At 37.1% G+C, this 24,684-nt stretch overlaps 1 protein-coding gene across 9 annotated transcripts in view; it reads right to left on the reverse strand.

Annotated features, from left to right (window-relative positions):
* The window catches only part of plekha7b (pleckstrin homology domain containing, family A member 7b), an 80,036-nt gene extending 55,757 nt beyond the window's left edge, over positions 1 to 24,279 (reverse strand). For 6 of the 9 annotated variants that reach the window (XM_032561020.1, XM_032561015.1, XM_032561018.1 and 3 more), the window contains exons 1-3: positions 24,134 to 24,278; positions 23,937 to 24,013; positions 23,764 to 23,821 (exon numbers count right to left, since the gene is read on the reverse strand). In XM_032561020.1, coding sequence (XP_032416911.1) covers positions 23,764 to 23,821; positions 23,937 to 24,013; positions 24,134 to 24,216 — 218 coding nt within the window. In that variant the 5' untranslated portion in view covers positions 24,217 to 24,278. Of the gene's footprint in view, positions 1 to 8,945; positions 9,426 to 17,021; positions 17,205 to 23,763; positions 23,822 to 23,936; positions 24,014 to 24,133 lie in introns of those variants that run through there. The other 3 variants (XM_032561013.1, XM_032561016.1, XM_032561012.1) reach the window with 3 other exon arrangements.
* Between the last annotated feature and the right edge of the window lie 405 nt (positions 24,280 to 24,684).

Here is a 24,684-nt window from a genome sequence, read left to right on the forward strand (position 1 = left end):
AGCTTGACCCTAGGAGGCAAAAAAATAATTGCACAATCTAAACCAAAAAAAAGGAAGCCATATAGGAGATAAGTATTTGGCTGCAGGATTAGTTATAAACAAACACTGCAGCAGCCCAGACTCCGTGTGATTTGGAGAAAAAACTATTTTGGCTGTCTTTACAAACAGTTAACACAACGAGCTGAGCTGCGACTCTCAATCATTGTTCTCATTCACTCGTGTTCACCTTCAAACTGCCCAATGTCAAAACCTGCAGCGTGACAGTTTTACAACTCAGATGATGCCAGGTCATCGCTAAACACACATGTGTGGTTTAAAATAAAATAAGCAAGCTTGTAATCATTCAGCAAAAACACCAAAGCAGTGCTGGGTAAACAACTCCAATGCAGCAAACAAGCAGGTGCACAGACTTGCCAGTGGCTAAGTCTCCTATCAGACAAAGGGTTTGGCAGAAATTGAAAGAACTCCCCCCTTATCAACATTCAACTCACACAATTCTGACTCTGCACATTTCATTGCAGTCACAATTGCCTGTTAGGCCATGTTGTTCCACACCATAACTAAGGAAACAATTCATTGTATTCTACTAAACGTAAGAGAGACCTGATTAAAATCAGCACTGAAGAATCAGGATGCTAGGAAACAGAAACCAATAACTACTCGCAATACAGGGCTGATATTGACATTCAACATACCACACTCGAAAAAAGTCTTGTTGCGTCTATCTTTTGAACTAAGGGATTATTGTTCAAAATCCCATAGTTCAAAATCACTTGGTGCAACGTCCCACATTCATTAGAATAAAATCCATTCGTAACAAGCAATTTGAAACAATTCTTTAAAAATAATTGATTTTAAGATTAATCTAACAAAAAACTTTCACAACCATTTAACCCATCATTTAGAAAGAGGTATATAATATTAGTTAGAAGATAACCACAGTTTTCTTTGACATTGTTGCAGCGCTATAAAATCCCTTTAATATAATGGCAGACAAAGTAACAGACTGTCTAAAGTTCTGTCTTTTCTGCACAAATAAAATCAAGTCAAGTTTATTTAGTACATTTCAACAAGAAGGCAGTTTGAATGTATAGTTTGTACACCATAAAAACATAATGCAGTAACCAATTATGAAACAACAATAAACATAGCATTTTTTCTAAAGCCATCATCAAAATCAGACTTTAATCTCATTGTACATGTGTACAAAGACAAACAGTAAATTCCAATTCTAATTATTTTTAGTCGAATTGAAAATCACATACTAGCCTATACATGCAGGGAATCAGCACAGTATTTAATGCAACCCTAGATGATATCCTTGTTAAAGCTCGGTCCCCTTAATGGGCACATTATCAAAACAGTTCATCAGCTGTTTAGAGAATAATGTAATAAGACCATTGCATATTCAATTACTTTAAACAAGTGATAAAATGAAGGGATTCTGATCGAAGCTTATTTAGCTAACCATAAAACAACAAAATGAGAATAGCCAAATCAATATTTACCCAATTTTATCTGCTCATCATTGATCGCAGATTAAAGGTATTCTGCTCTCCTTTACTGAGTCACACACGTACATTTTACACACTCTCTCAGAGGACTGACTCAAGACTTTTCTGAAACGTCTGAGATTCTGTCACATATGATTATTAGGACCAAAGGCCGCTTTATATTTAATGCCACAAAATATTGAGGATTGCCGACCTTCAGCCTCTATTTAACATTAAGCAACTTGTATCCAAGAATGCAGATCAGATGAAGCTGTAAATGGGTGGCCCACATTAAAACAATAAATGTGACTTGAATCTGATCTAGGTTGCCACAGCAGACATAGCAGGGAAGTGCAAATTTATATCATCAGGTCAGTAGAAGTGACTTGTCATTCCAAATGCCACATGGTGAAGGATTGCATAAATGTCTCAGACACATTTCTAATTGTTAAACTTTGGTATAAAGGAAAGGCGTGTTCTGTGAGGCGGTAGCTCAGTTGGAGACTGCAGTGCCAAAAAAGGGGCATTGTAAAAATAGGCAGTGCTTTGTGGCAGCAAATGTTTATGCATCAGCAATACTCCAGGGATGTTTTTGATGAGCAAATAACATTATAACATGATAAACAGCTCAAAGTTTATTTTAAACAAGATCCCTTTCACTGCCTTTAAACAATTTTTAGGAAGTGTTAAATTCACAAGTTTTCAATTTATCCTGTAAAAAAATTTTATCAAAACATTGCCGCCTGTTACAAGAGAAAGAGTCAAATTTAATATCTGGATGCGCTTTAGTTATAGTAATTACACTTTTTCTTTTATTTGCATATTTGTTTTATTATACATAGTTGATTTTTATTTCCCTGAAACTGGCAAGACATATGGAGGGTTTACCTGTGCACAAGTTTAAGCAACAACTTATCTAATCTGTAATGATTACAATTAAATTTTACATTGTAATGACCACAGCACTGCACTGTATAATCCATAAGGACATAATTAATAAAACTGATTACAACATTTCCCAAAGATGTTTATTGTCTGTTACGCGTGTGTGCTTCATCACTGCAAAGAGAGGCTTACAGCAGCCAGGGAAGAATGTTGCTATAGCAAAGACAACCTACTTGTCAAAACATGTTGAATTTGGGGTCAAGGCAAACGATCATAGGTCAGATGGAGGCCAGGCAGTGCGTTCTCTCTAAACACTCAAGGGCCTGACATTGACAAAGCATATTAGCAGATCAAACAAAGAGAAAATGCCCCTCATTAGAAAAATAAGTTTGGAAAATCCTGCCATAAATTAAGTAAAAGGTGTTTCTGGCCTAAAGACTGATATTAATTCTTTTAACATAGAGGATTTTCAAATAGTTACAACTTACTACAAATAATTAAACTGAAATGAGGCACTTAGACTACTGTTCTTCAATGGAATAAGATAATTAAAAAGTACAATAACAAATAAGCCTTGTTAAAAAGTCGGAGGACATTTTTCTCTTATTCCTTGAAACTCCACATTTCCTTTGAAATCTTTTGAATGACACCCAAGATTTTATTTTAAGACAGTAGAGGATATGCCAACAACAGCTAATTGCTGTTTCTGGCATATACAGTAGTTCTTGCATTTTGCTGCATTTGTCCTTGTTATTTCTGCACAGAAAACCATCAGAGCAGCCATATTACATACAGATAGAAAACATTTTCATTCATCAATCTTTCAACTCTGAAGTTAATTGATACATATGTACAAGTAAAGTGCCATAAGAAGCCACCAGCTTGTTCTGAATTAGATTATAATGCTGCAGCACAGATGGCAGTATAGTACTATGCATTTTCTTTGGAATAAAATAGAAAGGTTCAATTAGATGTTGCAAAATGCTGCATCACAAAATAACAGTGCCAATTATTTAACAAAGAAAACTACACAAAGAAATAGAGGAAACTATGACTTACCTGTGTGGTATAAATTATTCTCCCATGCAGTTCAATTTATTTTAAGTGAACAAAATCTCACATCTATGGCATAAAAACTATCCGATGAAACTAAATGCTTACATACAGTGGAAACATTTCCCTCAGAGCAGAGAACACAAATTGCATATGTTCATGTTCAGATTATCTATTTGATCTCTAAACCCCGTAATCCGGCAAACATCGAAAATAAATCACACATCCCCAAAGGACTCAGATGATAAACTGGAGCAAATTGCAGTTGAAACACTGAATGAGGTGTAGAAAATAAAGTTCTTCTTTTGTTGTTTTAAAAACAGAAATCCAGTGCTAGATTACACTGCATTACTTCAAGACAAAGAGCAGAACTATAATTCCTTGCTTGTTTTTAATAATATTTTCTATTTTAGCACTCCCCAATGCAGAAACATGAGATTGCTTATCACCGTGAAGTGATGACACAGCACAAAACTACAATTTCAAATATTAAAAGTTTGGTTACATAATGAAATATTCTAAAAATGAAGAGGGGACCCCCCATCCTCCATTTTGCATTCCTTAACTGTGTGCTACTTATAATGTGAACAAGCAAATCAAGACAGGCATAGCTCAACTCCATTGTGTTCTTAGGGATTATCCTCACCAGGCTAATCCCTGTTTCCTGTGCACTGAATGAAAAATAAAAATGTTGCTTGCCAGTAGTTTTATTCAAAAAGACAGAACAGATAAGCAGCCAGTGGATCGTCTAGCAGCTCATGTTGTAAAACATGTCTAAATCCTTTGCACCATTGAGCCAAATCCCACTGTTATGTCACTGCCCTTTGCAGCACACACAGCCATACACAAAAAGTAATGATGATAATTTCTTATAATTAGTACAGTCTATTCACAAAGCATAATGTCAACAGTACAAACCATGTTGGTATTTTAACACAAAAACAAACATGGCTGATTTAAATCCAATTATAATCAGATCAGTTCATTCCAATGACAACTTGTGTCGTTATAGTTAAACTAGTAATAGAAAGATCAATTGGATTCAAATGTAACACAGATAGACATCAGTAGAATAAAATCTAAAGAACCACTGGACAGTAAAATGACAACAAAGGAATCTAACCTTCGTTTTGGGTTTGGGGTAGGCGTTAAAATATGCACCGTAAGTCGGGGTGACCAGATCTCACAACATTAAGAGAAGTCTAACAATAGTCTGTTTAAAATGTGCTACCTAGTGTTGAGACGCTTACCAAGGACACACACTCACAAGTTTTTACACACATGGCATGTTTCACTTTCACACAAAGGCCTTTGTAGAAATGGAAACTTAAGCTGACGTAACACATCAGGTGACCAATAGGCGTGTCTTAGGTATAGGGAATGGATCGTCCGTTTTTGATCAGATGCTGTATAATTTCGGTTATATTCACTCCACAACAAATTAGCCTGTGAGGGTAAGCGTCTCTCTTTTCTAGAGCTAAAAAAGAATAAAAAAAGTAAACTCTGATTATTCTGTGTGGCTGATTTCCTGCTCGTGTGCTCACACGCTTTTGGTCCGTCGAGTTTAAATCACAACACTAGTCACTGCATCAACTCTGGTTTAATGCGAGTACTTTAAGTATGACTCTTCATCTCAAATACTCTTATTTTAAAGAAAGAATGGAAATAGCTCTACAGTCTTTGCCTAGTTACGCTCATAGTTGACTCACTGTTGTCCCCTTCATTGCTACCATTTCTCAAAAGTGGCTCATTCATCCCCACTCCCAAATCTCAAATAGGTGGTCAAGTCTTTGCACAACAGTCAATCCCAGCAGCAGTCAAGCATCTCACGCCACATCTACACTGCAATTAAAAACATGCTACTGGCTGATCCCTTTACAGTCAGAATATATTGCAAAAAGAATTTACTTGGTTTAAAAAACAAAAGCAATTACATACATGTTTCACTCTATTCAAGTGGTTCTTTTACATTATAACATTATATTGTTTTAGGTTCCTAAGTGGATAGTATGATTGCAAACTAACCCAGAATAAAGAAAATGAAAACCATGAAACCATCAGCATTATTAAAACAGTAAGAAAAAAATAGAAGTCATTTCTAATTGTAAAACAGAATTGTGAGTAAATGGCGATACTTAAGAGCAACACACATCGGTAGTGTAAGGTTGACGTCATAAATGTGTCTCATTTTCTATCAAACATAACGCTAATAATACCTAGCTTCCCACTTGTTACAAAAGAGCATACATCTCACAATACCAAAATGAAGCTTATGGAAGCACAATAACTATAGAACACCATAACCAAAGAAAATAGCTAACATATTCAAAAAGCAGTGAGAAGAAGCAGAACTTATTGTCCTTAGCCCCATTAAGGTTGTTAATGCGATAAGGCAGGTGCAAAGTGTTGATGTTTTGCTAAAACTACCCACTGCTGAACCCAAAAATCTGTTTTCTGTCAGTGCAATTTAGAAAAAACCCACTCAGTGTGTGTTAAAAGAGCCAGTTTACATGCCATGACCCCAAGCCGGAAACAGAGCAGCACATTTTACAGCAACAGCCCAATCTTTTTACCAGCTCAAGCATGCACAGCTTGTCTATAAGACTTTATCAGCAGAGAATAACAAATAGATCTCTGATCTCTTGTTAAGACAGACAAATGCCTTCCTCTCCACTTACAATCTCTCCTTTGTGAAACATAAAGACTGTGTGTATGCGTGTGTCAGTGAGAGTGTTGAATCTAGGCTACCTGTGTTCACAAACACCTCAGAGGGAACTCTCCCCTTGTGCTCGTCATTACAGAACCTGAGCACCAAAGACACAGAAACAGATGAAGCGCAGCCACCGAACACACTCCCACTGGGGCTTTACATTACCATGATGAACATAGTAACAACAACATGCAGCTATTCCATGACTGCAATGCTGAATGGTGATAGAAACACCTCTGTGCCACACCAAAGATCTGACACACACTACCCTTCCAAATGCAAAAAAAAAAAAAACTTACAAAGTTGTAAAAGCAGGTAAAACTTTCTGGTAAATGACCTTTTCTTTAGTATCGTTTCAGTGCATAACCTTTTTTTTTTCCTAATTTAAACCCAAAGTCTGAGGCCCACCCACACCTCAAAGGATAGCAGCTATCACATTATCGCTTTTACAAGGGAATTAAACGGAGGGATTAAATAAATCATGCTCCACTTGGCCAGGAGAGGGTAACAGAAATTAAAGGCTAATTTTAGCTGTCTGCAGAAAAGCTTGCAGGCGTCGTATCGGTATAGGACAGAGGTGGGGGTGCAAGAGGCACACAAGCTCTGAAAACCCCAACTGGCTTTCAGGAAACATCCCTTCCCTGGAATTTCAATCCCACTCACAGGCTGATCTAAATCACAGTGTGGGGAATTTTAAAGGTTATAGTGCTCATTTAAAGTGAATACTTGCCCTTTTAACTTGAACCATCTGTGTCATGATCATGTGGATACGTAGGAAGTATCAAGTCTCCCTGGAAATGTGCAGCATGTCTGTAGTTAGGGAGAGGTCACCTCCTCTCTCCTGTATTCGCTTATTATCAGCGCACGGTACCTTTTATGAGTGTCGTTTATCCAGGATGGAGTGATTCAGATGCTGAGGCAAAGGCATGACCTCCATGTTAGGTTAGCAATTACAGTAAATAAATCCCAGCAACCTTTAGTTGTATTTCATACTGATTAAATTAAAAAAATGATCTTGCTTAGGTGAGCTTGAGTAACCTTCACTGAGTAAACACTAAATCATATGTTCAGAGGACCAGACCAGTATCATAGCTGACCATCATTTTATCAATAAAAAAGAACACTGAACAAAGACCTGCAGGAAAATGACAAGAGGTCAAAAGAAAGAACACGAATTAGCTTAATATACTTATAGCTATATATACTGCAGGGAAAACAGTATTGATGGGAGCTGGCTCAAATGGTCATCCATTACTTGCTGATTACAGGTGAAATTTTGCAGTATGGTGTTCCGAGTTCTCTGCCTGTGAGGCTGAGAGAACAGCAGGAGGGCTCACCGACGGGAGAGAATACGCAGGAGTGATAAATTGGCCAAGTAACCTTATCGCTTCAGCTGACAACAAGACGCTGCCAGAATGTTAATAGGCTTTATATGTTAATAGGCCTTTTCACCTCATAACCTAAAGAGTTTACGTATTTGACCCAAGAATCAGTATATAAATGATCCATAGTTGGAATATATGTTTGGGTTTATTTCAAATGATGCTAAAGCTTAGCACGCAAATAGATATAAGAAGAAAAATATGTTTGCTTTATCTTTAAGGAAGCTGAAATTGAGCAAGTTCCAATGGTGAAAAGGCAACTCAACCAGTTAATACCAGTGTATTATGTGATCATTTCTCAAGTAGTGCCACTGGGTTCAAGCAGGAGAATAGGCTTCAGTTTTTACACGTGGCCCGTCATGGGCAGCAATGCATCTGTGAAGAACCAAAATCAACTAAAATAGGCTCGGCATCAATTCATCAATTCACCAGTTTGCCAATTAGTACCCCCATTTTGAACAGGAAGAAGTAGCAAAACATAGGTGAAAAACTGTGGCAAAAATTGGCAAAGGAGGAAACTACCACTTGAATCTCTCTGTAAGGGTACACAAGCATGGCAAATTGATAAAGTTATTTTAATGTACTTTATCTTTTACTGAATTAAAAACATAACCATGAGATATTTTAATGAACACATTTATTTTCGGAACCAAGACAAATATTTTCTCAAAGAATCTAAGAAACAAATGGTGGCTTGTAAAAATGTTGAGCTGCTGGTAAAAAGTTTATTTTCAGTTGCAGTAGCTGGTGCACAAGCTTTTCATTTCCATCCCTTGACTCAGTTCAAATGTACATCATATGGATAATGTGCAGAAGATGTAGAAAGTGCAAGTATCAATAACCTATGTGTATCTCTCTTTGTGTGTATGGAGGTTGTGGTGAGGGTTGGTGCTGACTACTAGCATCAAGAAGATTGCAATGCAGTCCCATATTAAGAGGCACATTCCTTTGAAAGCTGTCTCCCTGGTTTACTCAGATAAGGGAAGTACTGCATCGACCCTCTGCAACAGACCATTCGGGCTACAGATGCATCCCTCACTAACCATCATAACCTTAGAGATCATAGTTGTGCTTACATCAACACACATATCAGTGTCCTGGGATCATGAGGCACTGCAGTGAGCAGCTCTCTTCTCATTCCTGAAAGGACAGCTTGCTTGGTACACACTGATAAACTCTCTGCAGGCGACAAAGAGAAACAGCAGCCTTGATTTGTTGTTGCAACAACAAATGACAGATACATTTCAGCATGCATGTAAATGCTCCCTCCAGCAGACAGTCCGCATACAGCTACTTTACCGGCATGCAAGCCAAAGCACTTTTTACCCCGCAGCTGCTGGACAGCTTTAGCAGACATTTCCTAAGCGTTTCAGTGGCAGTTCAGTCCTACATATGTGTTAGTAGAGGGGCTGGGATACACACCTGCGAGTCGTCCCACACTCTGGCCGCCTCTTGTAAGGGGCGTGGGAGCTCGATTGTCCTGGCTTGCCCAGCATGTTAGCTGCAGGTCTGCTATTTGCCGTGTTGTGCTCGTCTCTGTGGTGCCTGTGTGTGTGTGTGTGTGTGCACTTCTCCCAGCTGGTAGTGCTGCTGATGCTGACGTCCTCTGCTGTGCTCCGTGGCATCAATTCATTCAAAACAACCTGCTTCCCGCCTCTCCTGTGTTGTGGAGCTAAAAATACACACAATCGCCAAACTGTCCCTCCTCTCTGAGAGCCGCATACACTAGTGATTGGGGGTTTTATGGCCACTCAACCACACAGATCGATCTTGGATGAAGTTCAAAAGCACAAATAGAAAAAAAAAATCACTAACCTTAATCTATAAAATAATATTTAAATGTCTATTCCCTTCTAGTAATTGTATTCTTTCTCTCCTTACTCCTACTTCTGTAATGAATGCGTCCCTCAGCAGAGCTCTGCTGTGTGTGCACCTCCCTGAACTGGACACTCTTTCTGCTTCATTCCCTCTGCAGTTATGCGGGAAATCCACAGCAGAAACTCAGAGAACAAGGACGAGGAAAGGAAGTAAAGTAGGAAGGAATGCAGGAATAATTTAAGTTATGAGTGTTAAACTTTTCTATCTTTAACAGCTAAGATTTGGGATAATAAATACATTTATTTTCTGTACAATGCTTAACTTTCCTTTCAAAAATGTGAGTGAAAATTATTTTGAATGCAACATGGGTTTTTCTGTTCCTTTTTCACATTACACAGCAGAGCTTTGCTATCCAAGAGGATCTCTGTAAACAGCTTAAACAGGAAATGCTGCCAGATTCATCCAAATGAGATGAACAGAGGAGTGCAAGTCAGAAAAAAAAAACATGAGAAATGGAAGTGAATGCCGGGTTATGACCCAACAGCTGAGGAGACTGATGACTCCGTCATGCCACAAACGTCTTCTATCAGCTGATATGGGAACCTTTGCCATAGATGAAAAATGTCTTCCACAACCTCTAAGGACTCAGGGAGTTCAGATTAAAGTGACAATACCTGCATTCACACACATGCACAGGAAGGGAGGGGTACATCCATCTGCTGGTGCCCTGGTCCTGGGTTGCCCTCAGCAAACTTTCATCCTCTGCTGTTCCTTCTCATCCATCTTCACCTCGCTCTCCTTCACATCTCGTTAACATACCTCAGGAGTCGCGGCTCTCACAGAGCAAGCAAAAACCTCGTCAGCAATGTGATCACGGCACCAGTCTGACAGATCCCTGTGCTTAATGGCCATTTGAACTGCACATTAATCATCTGTTGTGATTATTTTAACTATATGAAAAAAGGAAATGTGTTTAAAAAAAAAAAAAATTATCTTAAACAGGCAAAAATCATACGTAATGTAGAACCGGTTATGAATATTCCTCCGGGAAACAAGGATCTACAAAGGGATTAAAGAAAAACATTTTGGGGGAATATTTTCCTGTTATCACATGCTGTTAACTGTATATTTTAAACTTATTTTAAACTTATTTTTATAAAACCTTTTTTAAGTCCAACGTACATTATCTGGATGTGATTCAATGTGGCTGCAAATCCTCCAATTTCAGTTGAATAACAACAGCTGAAAGAGAATCTGCAGTGAAATGATTTTATACATTATGGATTGTTAAGGATTTTGTTGCAAAGCTAAATATCACAACACTCAGCTACTCAGCACAACAGCTACTAGACTTGTTTTTATACATCAAAATAGAAATGAGATTTTGGAATGGAGACTATTCATGGTGATCAATCGCCCAAATTTCATTAATCCTACATATAATCTATGGGCCAAACTCTTTATTAGATAATTAAGAGTAAAACGATTTACAACGCTAGCAAATTTAGGTTTGAAGTAATCTTTTGATTTTATCAACCAGTTTCTTCTGTCAGGTAGTAATATTAAGTTTGCAGAGTAGCCCAGCCAATGTTTAGATTTGACTGAGCGTCAGTGTACGGAGCTCAATATCAGGGTGATGGCAAGGAGGACTTCCAACTCAAGAACTTGGAGCTCATCCCCAAAACTAAATTGTTCAAATTCCAATGGAAAGATGCAAGAAGCTGGTCAGCAGTTAAGAGTTTGATTGCTCTATTGTCAAACCAGACTTTTCAATTGGTTATCTAAAAAAAAAAAAACTACATCATTTTGTACATGCCACTTTTTAAATAACATGTAAAAAAACAGATGAACTATTTTGTTCAAAAATCAAAACTCCTTTTAAATGGTTTTATTTTTCTTTTTGTGAGAGATGCCTCCATCATTTCCTTTCAGAATCAAACTTTGCGATTAAATAATAGTTTTAAATCTAAATCTGCAAGGGACATAAATAATTTTGAGTCTAACTGTACCATTATCTATGGTAAAAAATAAAACAAATGCAATGAATTATAAAACTTTGTGCAAACTTTCACTTCTATTTATATGCTACTTTTCTTATAAATGCTAGAAGATCTGCTGTTTCAAATTTGATCATTTCACTTTCAACCCCCTCATTCTTCAAAGCAAAATATAACTAATTAATCCAATGACTTCTATGCAGTTACTTTTTAAAGATTTACTATTGCCTCAAAACAGTTGAATATTGCATAAAAGTGCAATATTTCTAGTCAGTTATTTCAGATTGTGAAAAATATATTATACAGAACCTATTAAACAGGTTTGGATATATCCCAAACCTTTGTCTGTCCAGTAACTAAACGTTTCAGAAAATTAGAATGTTGTGAAAAAGGTCATTATTGGAAACTCGTTGTGTCATACTCTAATCAGCTAATTAACTCAAAACGCCTGCAAAAATTCCCGAGCCTTTAAACGTCTCACTCTGTGTTAGTGGTAGGCTGCACCAGTGTTTCCCAAAGCTGGTCCTCAAGACACATTGCCCTGCATGATTTAGATGTTTCTCTGTTTTAACATAACTGATTCAGAAGACAGCAATTCAGTAAAAGCCTGTTAATCAGCCATCAATTGAAATCAAGTGCACTATGTAAAACAATAAAATGCCAATTGTTCTCTAAAAGCACTGAAAGCTGGATAGACTGTGTTCTAGTCTATCCACAGTCTATTTGAACTTGATTCACACCTAAATGAATCAAGTTCAAATAATAATAAAACAAAAATCTTAGCACAGCAACAAACCTCTCTTTTTCTGTAGGAACATGCCCAGAAATCCTTTAAATTAATACTGTGTGTGACTAATTTAAATGAATAATATCAGAAGTGCAAATAAAGAGTTATGTACTACAGCTGTCTTTGTAAGTGTGGCCTCTATGAAGAGGCCAAATTGAATTTTGAGACTTAGGTTGGTGAAAAACATTTTAAGTTGAGCTGGGAAAATCACAATTTCTGACCACAAGCTAAGCTCAACAATAGTGTAAATACAAAACCAGCTTTTGTCACACTCACAACACACTGAAGTTATGAAGCAAACTCCATTTACACATTTTCCAAACATTACCAGTTAATGTGAACTGCCCTAGGCAGTGCTGGATACTGAAAACTCCCTTCATATTTAACTACTATGTTTGCACTACATATTGCAATTATACACATTCATTTTAATTTGTTCTCACTTTACGAGTAAAATTCTTATCTTTAAAACTGCCTAAAAGTTAAAGGTATTGATAGAATCAAAACATGAATGTAAATTCTTAAAGTAACAGTACATAAGCGTCTAACTGCTATTATGAAATAAACAATGACAAAACACCAAAGAAATGTTACTAACGTGTAAATGAAAAGACATTGAAGGAACTAATATTTCAAATGCAGAACACAGATACACATAACATAACTTTAGTAAAATACGTATGAACTGGCTAGCTTCTGTGAGTATAGCAGAGCAGCTGTATTAGTCATTTATCACTGTCTTTAGCCAGCTTCTTTAAATAGCTAATAGTAAAATTATAAAATCTTTTGTCAGTACATGTTGGTACTCACCAGTCACTGAAAAAACAAGATCCATTTCTAAGTACCCGTATCTGTTCCCGACAATAAGAAGTGTTTCTTTTAGCTTGCTTTACGCATTGAAACTGAATCAGCTTGATGAGTGTGCTGGAAAGGCCACAGAGAGGAGTGTCAGAGAGAAGAAGATCTGCTGTTTCAGCCCTATCTCCCTCTTAACTCTTGACAACACAGAGACACTCCCAACACGTACAAAACCCAGCTCTACCTAGCTAGTAGGAAGAGAAAAAACATAACAGAGGCTGGAAACCGAGGAAAACGGGACGGACCAAACCTCCCACTGTCTACGGCTGCCATAGATGAGTAGTAATCACCTCGCTGCGTTGTCCAGAAAAGTGCTGACCTTGGTCTCTGACTGCAACCAGAGCCCTCTGATTCACCCCGAGTCAACTTTATCAGATCCCATCCAGACGGCCAGTGGGAACAAGGGATAAAGGATGGAGAGAAAAACTGAGTGGCAGCTCGAGCTGCTGGAAGGACGGTTCAATAAACCACAGACAGACCTTTAGATAGAAGCAGAGGGATGGATGAAGGTGGTGTAGGTTGGTTCGATAGACAGCCAAGTCACTGCATTATATATCTATATCTATCTTATCTATCATATCTTTCTATCTATTGTTTCTTATATGAACTTCATTTCTAAAGGCCACATACCAGGGATCCTGACTTCAGCCTTAATGCTTATGACATAGTCTATATCTCACACTTCAGGTCAGAGGAATACAAGGGTTAATCACTATATTTACATCTCAAATTATTTTCAGGCAAGAATCCCTGAAAAGATAAAACCATGTAAAAGGATATTAGATATTGCTAAAAAATGGCATGTTGAAAATTATTTATGCAATTCTCAATAATCAGTGCAAAAAAAAAAAAAAACTGTATTCATACTATAGTAATTAACCCATCTTATGATTGCTGATCATAGTCAGTCTGTTTAATGTTACTGGTATTTTGACGACAGTGGCCTTCTGGCCATTACCATAATGTTTAGCTCTCTTCACATGGTCCTCCATCAGATTCAAGTCGGGCTCTGGCTGGGCCATTTTCAACACATTTATATTAGTGAATAATCAATAAATCTGAGCTTAACTGTATAGTAACCCTTAAAATGGAGAGAATGCTAAAGCATTTTGATAAAATACTAAAAGACATCTTGTAGAAATTAATTATTTGCCATGAAAACATATAGTACACAGCACGGTCTTCTAGTGGCTACAAAAAAAGAGAAGTGCCACACCTCTTTCATGCACAACTCTGCAAAATTTAATCATGTCCAGTACACAGAGAGTGCACCGTCACTAACACCAGGTTTAATTTTACTTTTCAGATTTAAGACCAATGATGGATCAATAAGAGTTATGCAAAATGTGCAAAGTTGACATAATCACAGCAAAAGAGAAGTATATTGGAATGAGACGCAGTTAGAGATGGGCTGTATATTTGCAAAGAAAATTACATTGAATAGAGCCGCAAGGAATAACACAGCTGTGTGGTCAGTGTGTTCAATAATGCTGCAGAGAGTGAAATTACATTTGACCGTCACATCTGTGCTGACTAGAGTTGGCCAGAACAATGTATTCATTTATCTTATTCACACTCAATATTCCATTGATGATGATAGCAAAATGCAATTAAGTGATACTGAGAGAGACATTTTTGGAGCTTATTTATTCTGTTCATTAGCTGCTAAATATAAGTTTGTGACGTGATGAGAGTGTTTTAGCATTAAAAATGCGCAAAGCCCATGTACTGCAGATTTTAATCTTTAAGAAGATTTATTAGTAGATATGCAATCTATTGTTTTCTTTTCTGCTTTACTCAGTTTAGAACTGTGAAGAGCTAAATAGTGTTTCTGTTCTGTATTCATTCAAATCAGCAACTATGAGGAGGTAATTTTCCCACCAAATCACTGATGCATTTTTAATCTAACACTGAGCTCTATCACAGTGATCTTGTATCTCGTTTGTGAATAAGTACATATCTCTCTCGCACTTAAATTTGATTGGGCTAAGGAGACTATGTACTTGCTTGCAGTTTGCCATTTGGCAGCTTGATGTCACTATAGTATACACATATTTTGAAATATACATGATGAACAGTAAAAGAATAATTACTGATAGAAGAGTTATTAATTCAGTTTAATAACATTAGCATCTACAACAAAACAACATATTCAGTGAGGATCAGAGACAAAGAAGTTGGCTAATTCTTTGTTGATTTAGGAAAGTTCATAATAATAATAATAATAACAATAATAATAATAATAGAGTTGTTTTTTTACAGTTAGGTATTTGTCACTCTGTTACATTGCCAAAAAAAAACAGTAACAGTGTTTATTTCACTCTTCAGAAATATTATATTACCATCACTTGCTTTTTCAGATTGGATTTTAGACCATAATTCGCACAATGTGCTATGCATGACTTTTTTCTTCTTTACACCTTCTTGAAGCTGCCACAGCTACTCAAAATTATTTCAAAAATGTGTCTCAGTACTAATCACTGTCAACAGACCCTGGGTTCAACTCCACTGATCAAATGGTCTTCCCGATTGTTCACAGGCATTCCCACAGTCCAGAAACACCAAAGGAATGTGACTGTGTTACTTTTGATGCAAGAAAATTTATTTCTCAGTGATGGATGGCTCTCTATTTAGAGTCTAGCCCAAGGTCAATCTCGGCGACCCTTTAGGAAAAAAAAAAAGAGTGTAGTATAAACACATTTATAGTTATCGACGTAAATGCAACAACCAGGTTTTTTCTGGTCCAAATTGAATTCTAGTTTTCTCACCTGCCAGATCTGATTTTGATCAATTACAATGTTGTTTCATAAGTACTATAAACCATAAAAATGGCAAAAAGTGGTGCAGATTCCTTTATGTGGGTAATAGTTTTGATACCAACAGAAACATTATCCCAATTTCGCATTATAGTAAATGTTTTGGTTTTTTTAGCTTTATGTGATTTTTTACTAAACTCAAAAGCTCCAAGGAGGAGATTTGTGGAATTAGGCACTGATTTGTGACAGTCATTTGGGCATTTAGGCTGCCCAAATGACTGTCATAGGAGATTCAAGTATTTCTCAAACATGCATGTCAACAAATCGACACTCCAGGTATGGTTTTGATGAGGAAATAACAATATAACATGATATAAAGCTCAACAGTGTCAATTTTCCATAATATCCTTCCCTCCTCCATTAATTTGGAGCAAGGGGTCTAATTTCTGAGTCACACATAGACAGGGAGAACATGCAAATTTCATGCAGAAAGACAAAAGGCAAAGTGTTGTAAATCAGACAAAATTAAAGGATCTTTTTGCTATATTTTTTTATTACACTCACACATATGTGTGTATATATATACAGTATATATATATATATATATATATATATATATATATATATATATATATATATATATATATATGTAGAGAGAGACAGCACATTTTGATTTATTGTTATTGAAAATTTCAGCACTGGTTATACAGGAAAAAGAAAAGGAAGGTGCAGTATTTTTCTCCAGATAATGATTTCTATTGCATGTCATTGTTAATACAACCATGAAATATTTTTATCCACAATAATAAACACCCCACAAAAGGTATTGATATGTTGTCTATGTCATTTTTTGATGCCACCTATCTAGCAATTTTGTGGGAACAAACCAATTTTATTTCCATCCTTAAGGGCAAATGAGAGGAGTAAAACCCGCTTTATTCTGCAGTGGCTCCCGTCCCACTAAGATTCTGACAGAATGCGGCAGAAACAACTTCTGTCAAAAATCTATAAAAGAAAGAGTAAACAAACTCTGTCTTTATGAAAGATAACTGAATCATTTTAAGTACAAAGACTGATTCATAAACAGCAAGACTGTGAGAAATGCCAACTAAAGCTAAATAAATACAGTTTCCTACAATATATAAGTTTCTTTTTTTTTTTTTTTATGATTCGTCTACAGTTGAATTTAGATTTGTTGGACATTGTTGCATCAAATTATTTCCATGCAAACACTAAGCTTGAACCTAAATTTTACTTAGCAAAATGTCTGTAATCCAGTTACCTTTCCTCAGCCTGCCTCTTCTTCTCCTCCAAACTGTGGGGCTGCACCTCTGTCTCGTGATCAGCCGACTTGATCCCCAAACCCAGAGGCATGCAACTAAAGCAGCAGGTCCCCATCCTAGCTCGGGCATCTCTTCTGCTCTGTCTCCACTCTGACTCCTGCAGCTCCAGCTCTGACTTTCTTAACCTGCCTTAGCCATACAGACAGCGACTGACTCATCACAAATAACGTATGTCATCACACAGAGCGCACATCAGGTCCACAGCTCTTAATGTAGTCATTCATTGCCGGTTCCTGGACTAAATACTGCAAGTCATGACAAGGCCTGATGGAAAGCTTCCCGCCTATCCTGCAGAACAAACTTCTACTGTACTAGACACTAAATCTGCTCTCTGTTTTCTCTCTTTGAAGGCCTGAACAGGACAGTGCATTATTTAAGCTTCATAATAACTCACTCTGGACATGACATTGACAACACAGCGCTGCTTATTATCATCGTGACCCCAAGGGAGGATTGATATTGCCTCAGAAAACAAAAAGGACACAAAGAGATCTTCAAATGTGAAACATTATGGGGATTTTATATATATATATATTTTATTTTTTTTTTACAGCCATACAGGCTGTCACTCTTTTTTCATAATACACAGTATTATAACTGACTACACTACATGCAATGAGAAAGTAAAGACTGGGGGATTTTGAAAAGGGTTCAAAATGTGAAAATACAAACTTACCTGTTGGAACTATTCAGAAGTTTGACATTGCATAAACTAAGGATGATATCTAGCCTCATGAGGTCTGCTACTTGCCATCACCAAACATGTCAAATGTTTAAAAAGCCTCTTCTATGCTTACTGAAATGAAATGCACCTTTACTTTTGCAGATAAGGCAAGGATATTCTGACTGAACCATCAATATCTTGTATGTTTTGCTGATAGTCAGCATCAGCAAAAAAAGGAAGAAAAATGCTAGAAAAGCAGCGAGATCAAACTATCTCCACACACAAAACTGCACTTGTGGAAAAAAGGTTGAGCTACAAGACGTACACCTGACGGAGGCAGTATCAGAATTGCAGAAACAATAATGATAATAAATAAAATGAAATAAATTGTATGTTTAATTTATTAAACATAGAATTTATGTTTAGGCTGTTTGTCGTTTGAAAAGCAAACCACGAACAGCCTATGTGGACACTTAGCAGATTGCAGCTGTACAGGTTGGATGTCCTGATTTTAGGAAAATTACATAATGTATGGAATATACATTATGTATAATTACAGTTTGCAAAGGTAAAAAAGGAAATAATGTTAAAAAAAAGTCCTAAACCATTTATTGAAAACTTGCAAGTGCTGATAATCTCATATTACCATACTTTATATTAACTTGATGTTTGGTCATATGACAGAGATACTCGACATGTTGTTGAAGATGTTTTAGGTTATGATAGCACTGTATGCTAATCACAGGATAAATCACTATTTAAATAAGAGATAGTTCAAATGGGACTTTAAGTAGAAAGTTGATGTCTAGCTCACATACAGCATTTTTCTTTTGGTGCTATGCAGTACACATCAAGTGACAGGCACCATCAATACTATTAGAAGCAATTACTTTGTGTCCAAGATAAATCTATGTCCAAGACCTAAAAATCTAAAAATAAAAAAACTTTATTATAAAAGAGGAGTCCCCTTTTTCTTCTTCAATCAATAGATTTTTTTGACTGGAATGAACTAGATAGAAAAGCTGTTGTGTTAGAGAGCCTTATTAGGTGAAACATCTGTTACAAGGAACATCATAAACAAGGAGGCATAACCACTACCAGCACAGTAGGTAGCAAATGAGTGAATCTCAGAGCACAATGACCTTATAATTATCAGCTTTCACCTAATACTCTGTTTGCACTGATCCTTTGTTTGTCTGCTTTAGGCAAGTTTGCTTTCCATCATTGGTATTCAATGATGTGTCTTTCATCATGCTTCATTACTGCCCATATTGGACTCGGCAAATATTTCCAAACTATTTCCCTCTAAACCACAGACCTTCACACAAACATGATGTCACTTTCATTATCCAAATTTGATACACTTTTACTATTTTTAACTTATCAGTTTCCAGTAAAGCACATTGTTGTGATTTGTAGATTAAGTTCAAAGTCAAATCCTGACATATTAAATGACTACTACTTATGTGACCTCTAGAAGATTTCTCCTGCCTCTTGTTCTATATAAAAAAAAAAGCCAAGTATGCTCCTACTGCCTTTTTTTTAGCAAAGAACAGAAGGATATTTGGCATATTAAGCAATGCCTGTAAATCTTACATCTATGGTACAAGTGCCTTCTCTAAAATGACACAGCATAAACACAACAGATGTTTTTGCTCATTTTGAAAGTATACACTTTAAACCAATTGTCAAAGATACAATTTCAACAAAATAAAGCAGTAGACACAGTAGAAAACACATTTTTCTTGACTGAGCAGGTCCCCCCGTAGTTGAATGTATCTCTCCATATAATACAATAAAAACGTATACTCGAACATTTAATGCAGAAAACTTTTAATTCTAAACTGCATAAGACAATGTTCGGGCTAGTTTCCCACATCCGATTTTCCAGGGTTGTTTTGACCATAGCAATGAGGCATAAATTTGATGTGTTTGCAGAAAAAGAAAGCTTCATTAAGGCAGTTTGGGGATAACTGGCCTGTAGGGATACTTGGCTTTATTTTCAATGGATTTAAAAAGCTCTGCTTCAAAACTCCCAAAACATCTGATGGCTAATTAACTCCTGCTGTCCTGGTCAAAACAGTCAGCTATTTCAAAAACGCAAGCACAACCTGAATACATAATAAGCTGTGGGACTACAGGAAGATAAACAGTCATTAAAAATCTTGGGCAACAATGAAATATTGACTGAGGTTTTTGTCTGTGATGAGTAAACAAAGTTAAAAAAGAGGGTTAGGTAGTTATTTTTCTGTAGTGTGAAAACAGTAAGTTTTGATGTGGATATCAAACACTGCTGGATTATCCAACATCATTGTGAGATCGTTCAACAATGTGAACCAAGTCCTCAACAGGACATCATTGTACCTCAGCGGGGTCATTTTTTTCCCCCTCAGGGAGCTATAGAATTGCACATTTCCTATGCTTGGTGAGTGTGGGTGATGTGAAACCCCACCTTCCCCAGTTTTCACCTGGAAATTATTTTAGACAGTGATTTATTCCTTTTCATAAGTTAATTAAAAGGCTTTTCCTCTGTGGTCCAAACATTGTGCCTGACAGCTATTCTCCTATGTAAGATTTTAAGTAGTATGGCTCTTTAGCACCCTAGTAAATTAAATGTATCCATTGTATCTTTTAAAAGTTCAGCCTTTTGTTTCCTCCCTTTCTCTTGTTTCTGTTGATCTGTGCTAGCCAGGCTAAAAGATCTCAACGGACAGACCTGCAGCAAAAACCATCTTTCCTCTCTTGATTTTGGAACATGAATTTCAAAATGGGTCAGTTCCTCTGAGGTCCTCCCAAAGGAAGACAGCAACACAGAGACTATTTCAATCTACTGCCACACATGTAATGCTTCTTTTCTTTTCCTTTATCACTTTTAAGTGTATCAGTTCGCTAATATCACTGGATCAAAAGTACCTCAAGCTAAACACCGGTGGAATATTTCTGGGATGACCTAAGCCCACAATTCACCACAACACTGTTAAGCATTAATCAAGCAGCGATGGCCTGCAGGCAGCGAGCTGACCCGCAGCCCGCTGAGTAAACGTGAGTCCTGCCACCGTCAAGCTGCACGAACAATGCTTCCTTTGTGCCTCCGCTCAACTAAACTCCACCATCAACACACCACCATGTCTACAGACTGTTGTCACGGCAGCAGCATGTGGACTTCAGCTCTTGAGTTTGTTGTTGTGTACCTTCTGGACCGTTCAGTAATAGAAAGAAAATCAGGATGGGCATCCTGCTAATATTGTACAGTTTACTTGTTTTGAGCAATTTATTACAAAAATAACTTCCAAATAAGGATGATTTGTCAGTGGGATAAAATTATGAGACAAAACAAAGCATCATAGTCACAAATAGAAATGTAAGTATATTCACAACAGATGCTTATCCTTGTAGACTGAATAAAAACATTTCAAAAAGCTGAATTCCTACTACCCATTTCTGGCAAATGATGCTTGCAATCGTTTTAAGTGACTAAACAGGGCCAAAGTTTAAGTTGTCTTGATCCTTTCCAAGTCTTAATAAAACAAATCAGGGTTTGAAAAGCTGTTCAGCTCAAACCATCTTCACTGTACTCTATCCTTTTTGCCAAGTATCTTGACCTGACAGTACAACCCAAAGCTTCCCTTGCTCCAAAGCAGCTAAGATCTTCCTGCTTTGTTGACTGTTTTTAATCTATTCTGCCAACCTAACTCATGTTTTCAACAAGGGGCAGTAATAAATTAACTAGGAATCTGTGGTCAGCAAACTGCTGGAATAACAAAGTAGGAGTGGTGTACAAAAAAGGCAAAGTCTGCAACCATTTTTTATTTATCATTCTGAAAAAATGTAAAATAAGTTATATCTCCCTACATAAAACTCTCCAAAATCATAGTTCAGTTTTCTCAGTTGATTGGTTAAGTGGCTAATCTTTAAGGGAAGGAATGTATAATACATTTGATTAGAAATTAGAAAAAACAGAGAAAAAAAATCACATGAAAAAAGGGCATATTTGCAGAAAAATTGCTCCTTTAAACTCAAAAAGCAGACATGGAAATAATAATTTGACTGTGATCCAAACACAGTCACAAAAGAGCAGCCCATAAGTTCTCAAACTATAACATTTCTAAAGAGCTAAATGGGCAACACAAGGCTGCGTTCAAAGCAGTGAGTGTTAGGATGCCATATATCCCACAACTTCACAAGCATATTGTTTGTGAAAAAGTAGGCAAATAAAGAAGTCCAAAGAGCTTTTTATTCTTCCCACAATGTGGGGCAGGAGCAACAAATTTATTGTCCTACACCATTGTATGTGTTTTTTAGTGTAGGGATTTGAAACCTCTTTAGCTATCTTAGATTACTACAGATTTTTCTTCATTATTCTCTCAAATTTACAAACTGGCGCATGCTGTGTCACAAAACCAGTCCTTCAAATTTGTAGCTATTATCCACTCTGTCGAAGTAAAGCCACAAGTACAGGTTCTCTGTCTGGAACAACTGGGAAAAACTAAGAGCACGGCAAATTTAAATAAGCTATGTTGATGAATCATTGTGATGAATAATCATACAATCATGCAATAATCATTGCAACCTGTCAGTATACAGGTTGCAATACTGACAATAGTAACACGTGATGGTGGAAGTATAATGCCAACATCTTTCTTTTCTTCTGAAAGTGGTGCAGGAAAGACGTAAGAAATTATGGGAATATTAACTGAGTTAAAGACAGGTGGACAAGAAAAGACTACTAGAAAATTCCAAAAATGTTTTGAAACTATATTTTTCCAACATGACAACAACCCAAAACAATCATCGAGGGCTACAATAAAATAGTTTTGGTCAAAGCATAGTCAGTGTTTTTGAATGACCTAATCAAATTCCAAGTGAATATGTGGCAAGACTTGAAAATGTATGTGTAAACCTGGACGAGGCATACAATAAAAGACAAAACCTAGAAAGTATTGGCTGAAAACACTTGTGTCCCCCAGTGCAGACAGAGATAATTGGTAAAAGCTTAATTTTACCAGTAAAAGTTTTTATTGATTAAAACAATGACAAAAAAAACATTTATGATTTCTCAAAGCGAAGTGCTATTTTGTATTGGTCCATAATTTAAAATCAAATAAAACATATTAACAAATGTGGTTGGAATGTGAAAAGAATTGGGAAAGGGGTCTAAATAGTTTTAAAGTATTATGTATTTGTTTCTTTGTCTAATATTGGAACCAGAATCCAGTATTCTAGAGAAAACATTCGCCAATACTTATTTAGTCTATATTAAAACGAACTGTCCTCTTCAGAATCAGTCAATTACAGAGACAAACGTGACTTAAAATCACGTACACATTTACACCTACAAAACAGGCAAACTTCGTACACGAAGGTCGCTTTCTAATCAAGATTTGAACCTATGACCTTTCTGCTCCGGGAAAACACTAACCAGCAATTCACGGTGCAGCTTGAACATGAATAATGAAGTTAAAGTGGGAAGTGCGTGAACATCTGACAAAAAGGAAACTCCATCGTTCTGCGTGTGTGTGACTTTGAAAATTCAGTCCTCCCTCCCTTCAGTAATGCAATCATGCCATACATCTCTGTCACCACATGGTCACACCTCTTTCCTGCAACCTTTACAGTCTCTCACTCACTGCCACACACACGCATAGATTGCACACCTATCTAATGGAGAGAGAGAAAGAGAGAGTGTGTGAGGGAGAGTAGAGGTCCTGCATGGAAGATGTGAGGAGAATTTTAATAGCTTTCAGTCTGTCCTGCACAGGCTTTGCTACTTTCCTCTCAGACCGAGATAATTGGTTTCACCTATCAAATGAGATCCCTGTGTTAATCCATGTGTCTTCGTGTTTTTTGTGTCATATGCCCTGTAGGTTACATGCAGCTCCTTAGATAAATTAGTGTTCACAAACCTGCAACAGACCAAGCGTGTTGCATAGCAGCAGAAGCCCCTGTCCACGTGAAACAAGCGATTTAGAGGAAAATGCACGGCAAAAATAATTATAATTAAAAAAATACACACTCACTTGATGAAATAACTAGCTCCTTCTTCCGTGAAGCCCTCTTCCCATCCTCTCGGCAAATCTGCAAGACGAAAAAAAGGAGCATACTGAGCGGACCCTCCACAGAAAGAAAACACGCTGCAGCAACAGTGTCCCGCCGGGGATCCCGCAAATCAGATCATTTATCTGCAGCCTACCTGATCGTATCATGTGTCCTGAGTTAACAGGCTCGCCGGTGCGTGGATGTAGCCAAGTAGTGCTACGAGTTTTATCGCTGCAAGAAAGACACCTGTTACTGAAGGGTAATAAAAAAAAGAAAAGAGCCAAAACAGACTTCCACAGGGAGAGTTGAAAATGCCCCGCAAAGTAGGCTTAAAGACCCAGTGCTGCTCACTTAATAAAGAAGACCCGTCCATCTCTGCAAACTCCGTACGACCAGTGGTCAGGTAGAGTGTCCCGTCCGAGAGGTGCCGCCATGATCCCTCTTCTCAGGCTCGGCTAGTGCCCCCCTCCCCGTCTCTTCCCACTCCGAAGACTTTTTTCCATGGAGTCTAGATAATACCACCTCCAGGGCAGCGGGTTTTTTAAAGGGGAAGAATACAAAAAAAAAAAAAAGAAGAAGTGAGCAACACACAACCACCACCAAAGAGCGCCGTCCTCCCAGCTGTTCGTTCACAAAGCAGAGGTCTGGAAGATTAAGTTCATCCAGGAAAAAATATTTAGCAAGTCCAACCGGAGAACGATATTGCTAAAGTGCTGAAACTCTTTGTGCTGTTGTTGGATTTTGTTACATTACAACCACGAACAGCAGCGTATTTTATTTGTGACGTGACAAACACAACACGCATAGTAGTTGGGAAGTGGGAGGAAAAGGAAACATTGTTTTTTAATTTTTTGCAAATAAAAATTTGAAACGAATGTCATGCAAATGTATTAATGCCCCCC

Source organism: Xiphophorus hellerii, chromosome 4 (assembly GCF_003331165.1).
Source record: "Xiphophorus hellerii strain 12219 chromosome 4, Xiphophorus_hellerii-4.1, whole genome shotgun sequence".
NCBI classification, from domain to species: domain Eukaryota; kingdom Metazoa; phylum Chordata; class Actinopteri; order Cyprinodontiformes; family Poeciliidae; genus Xiphophorus; species Xiphophorus hellerii.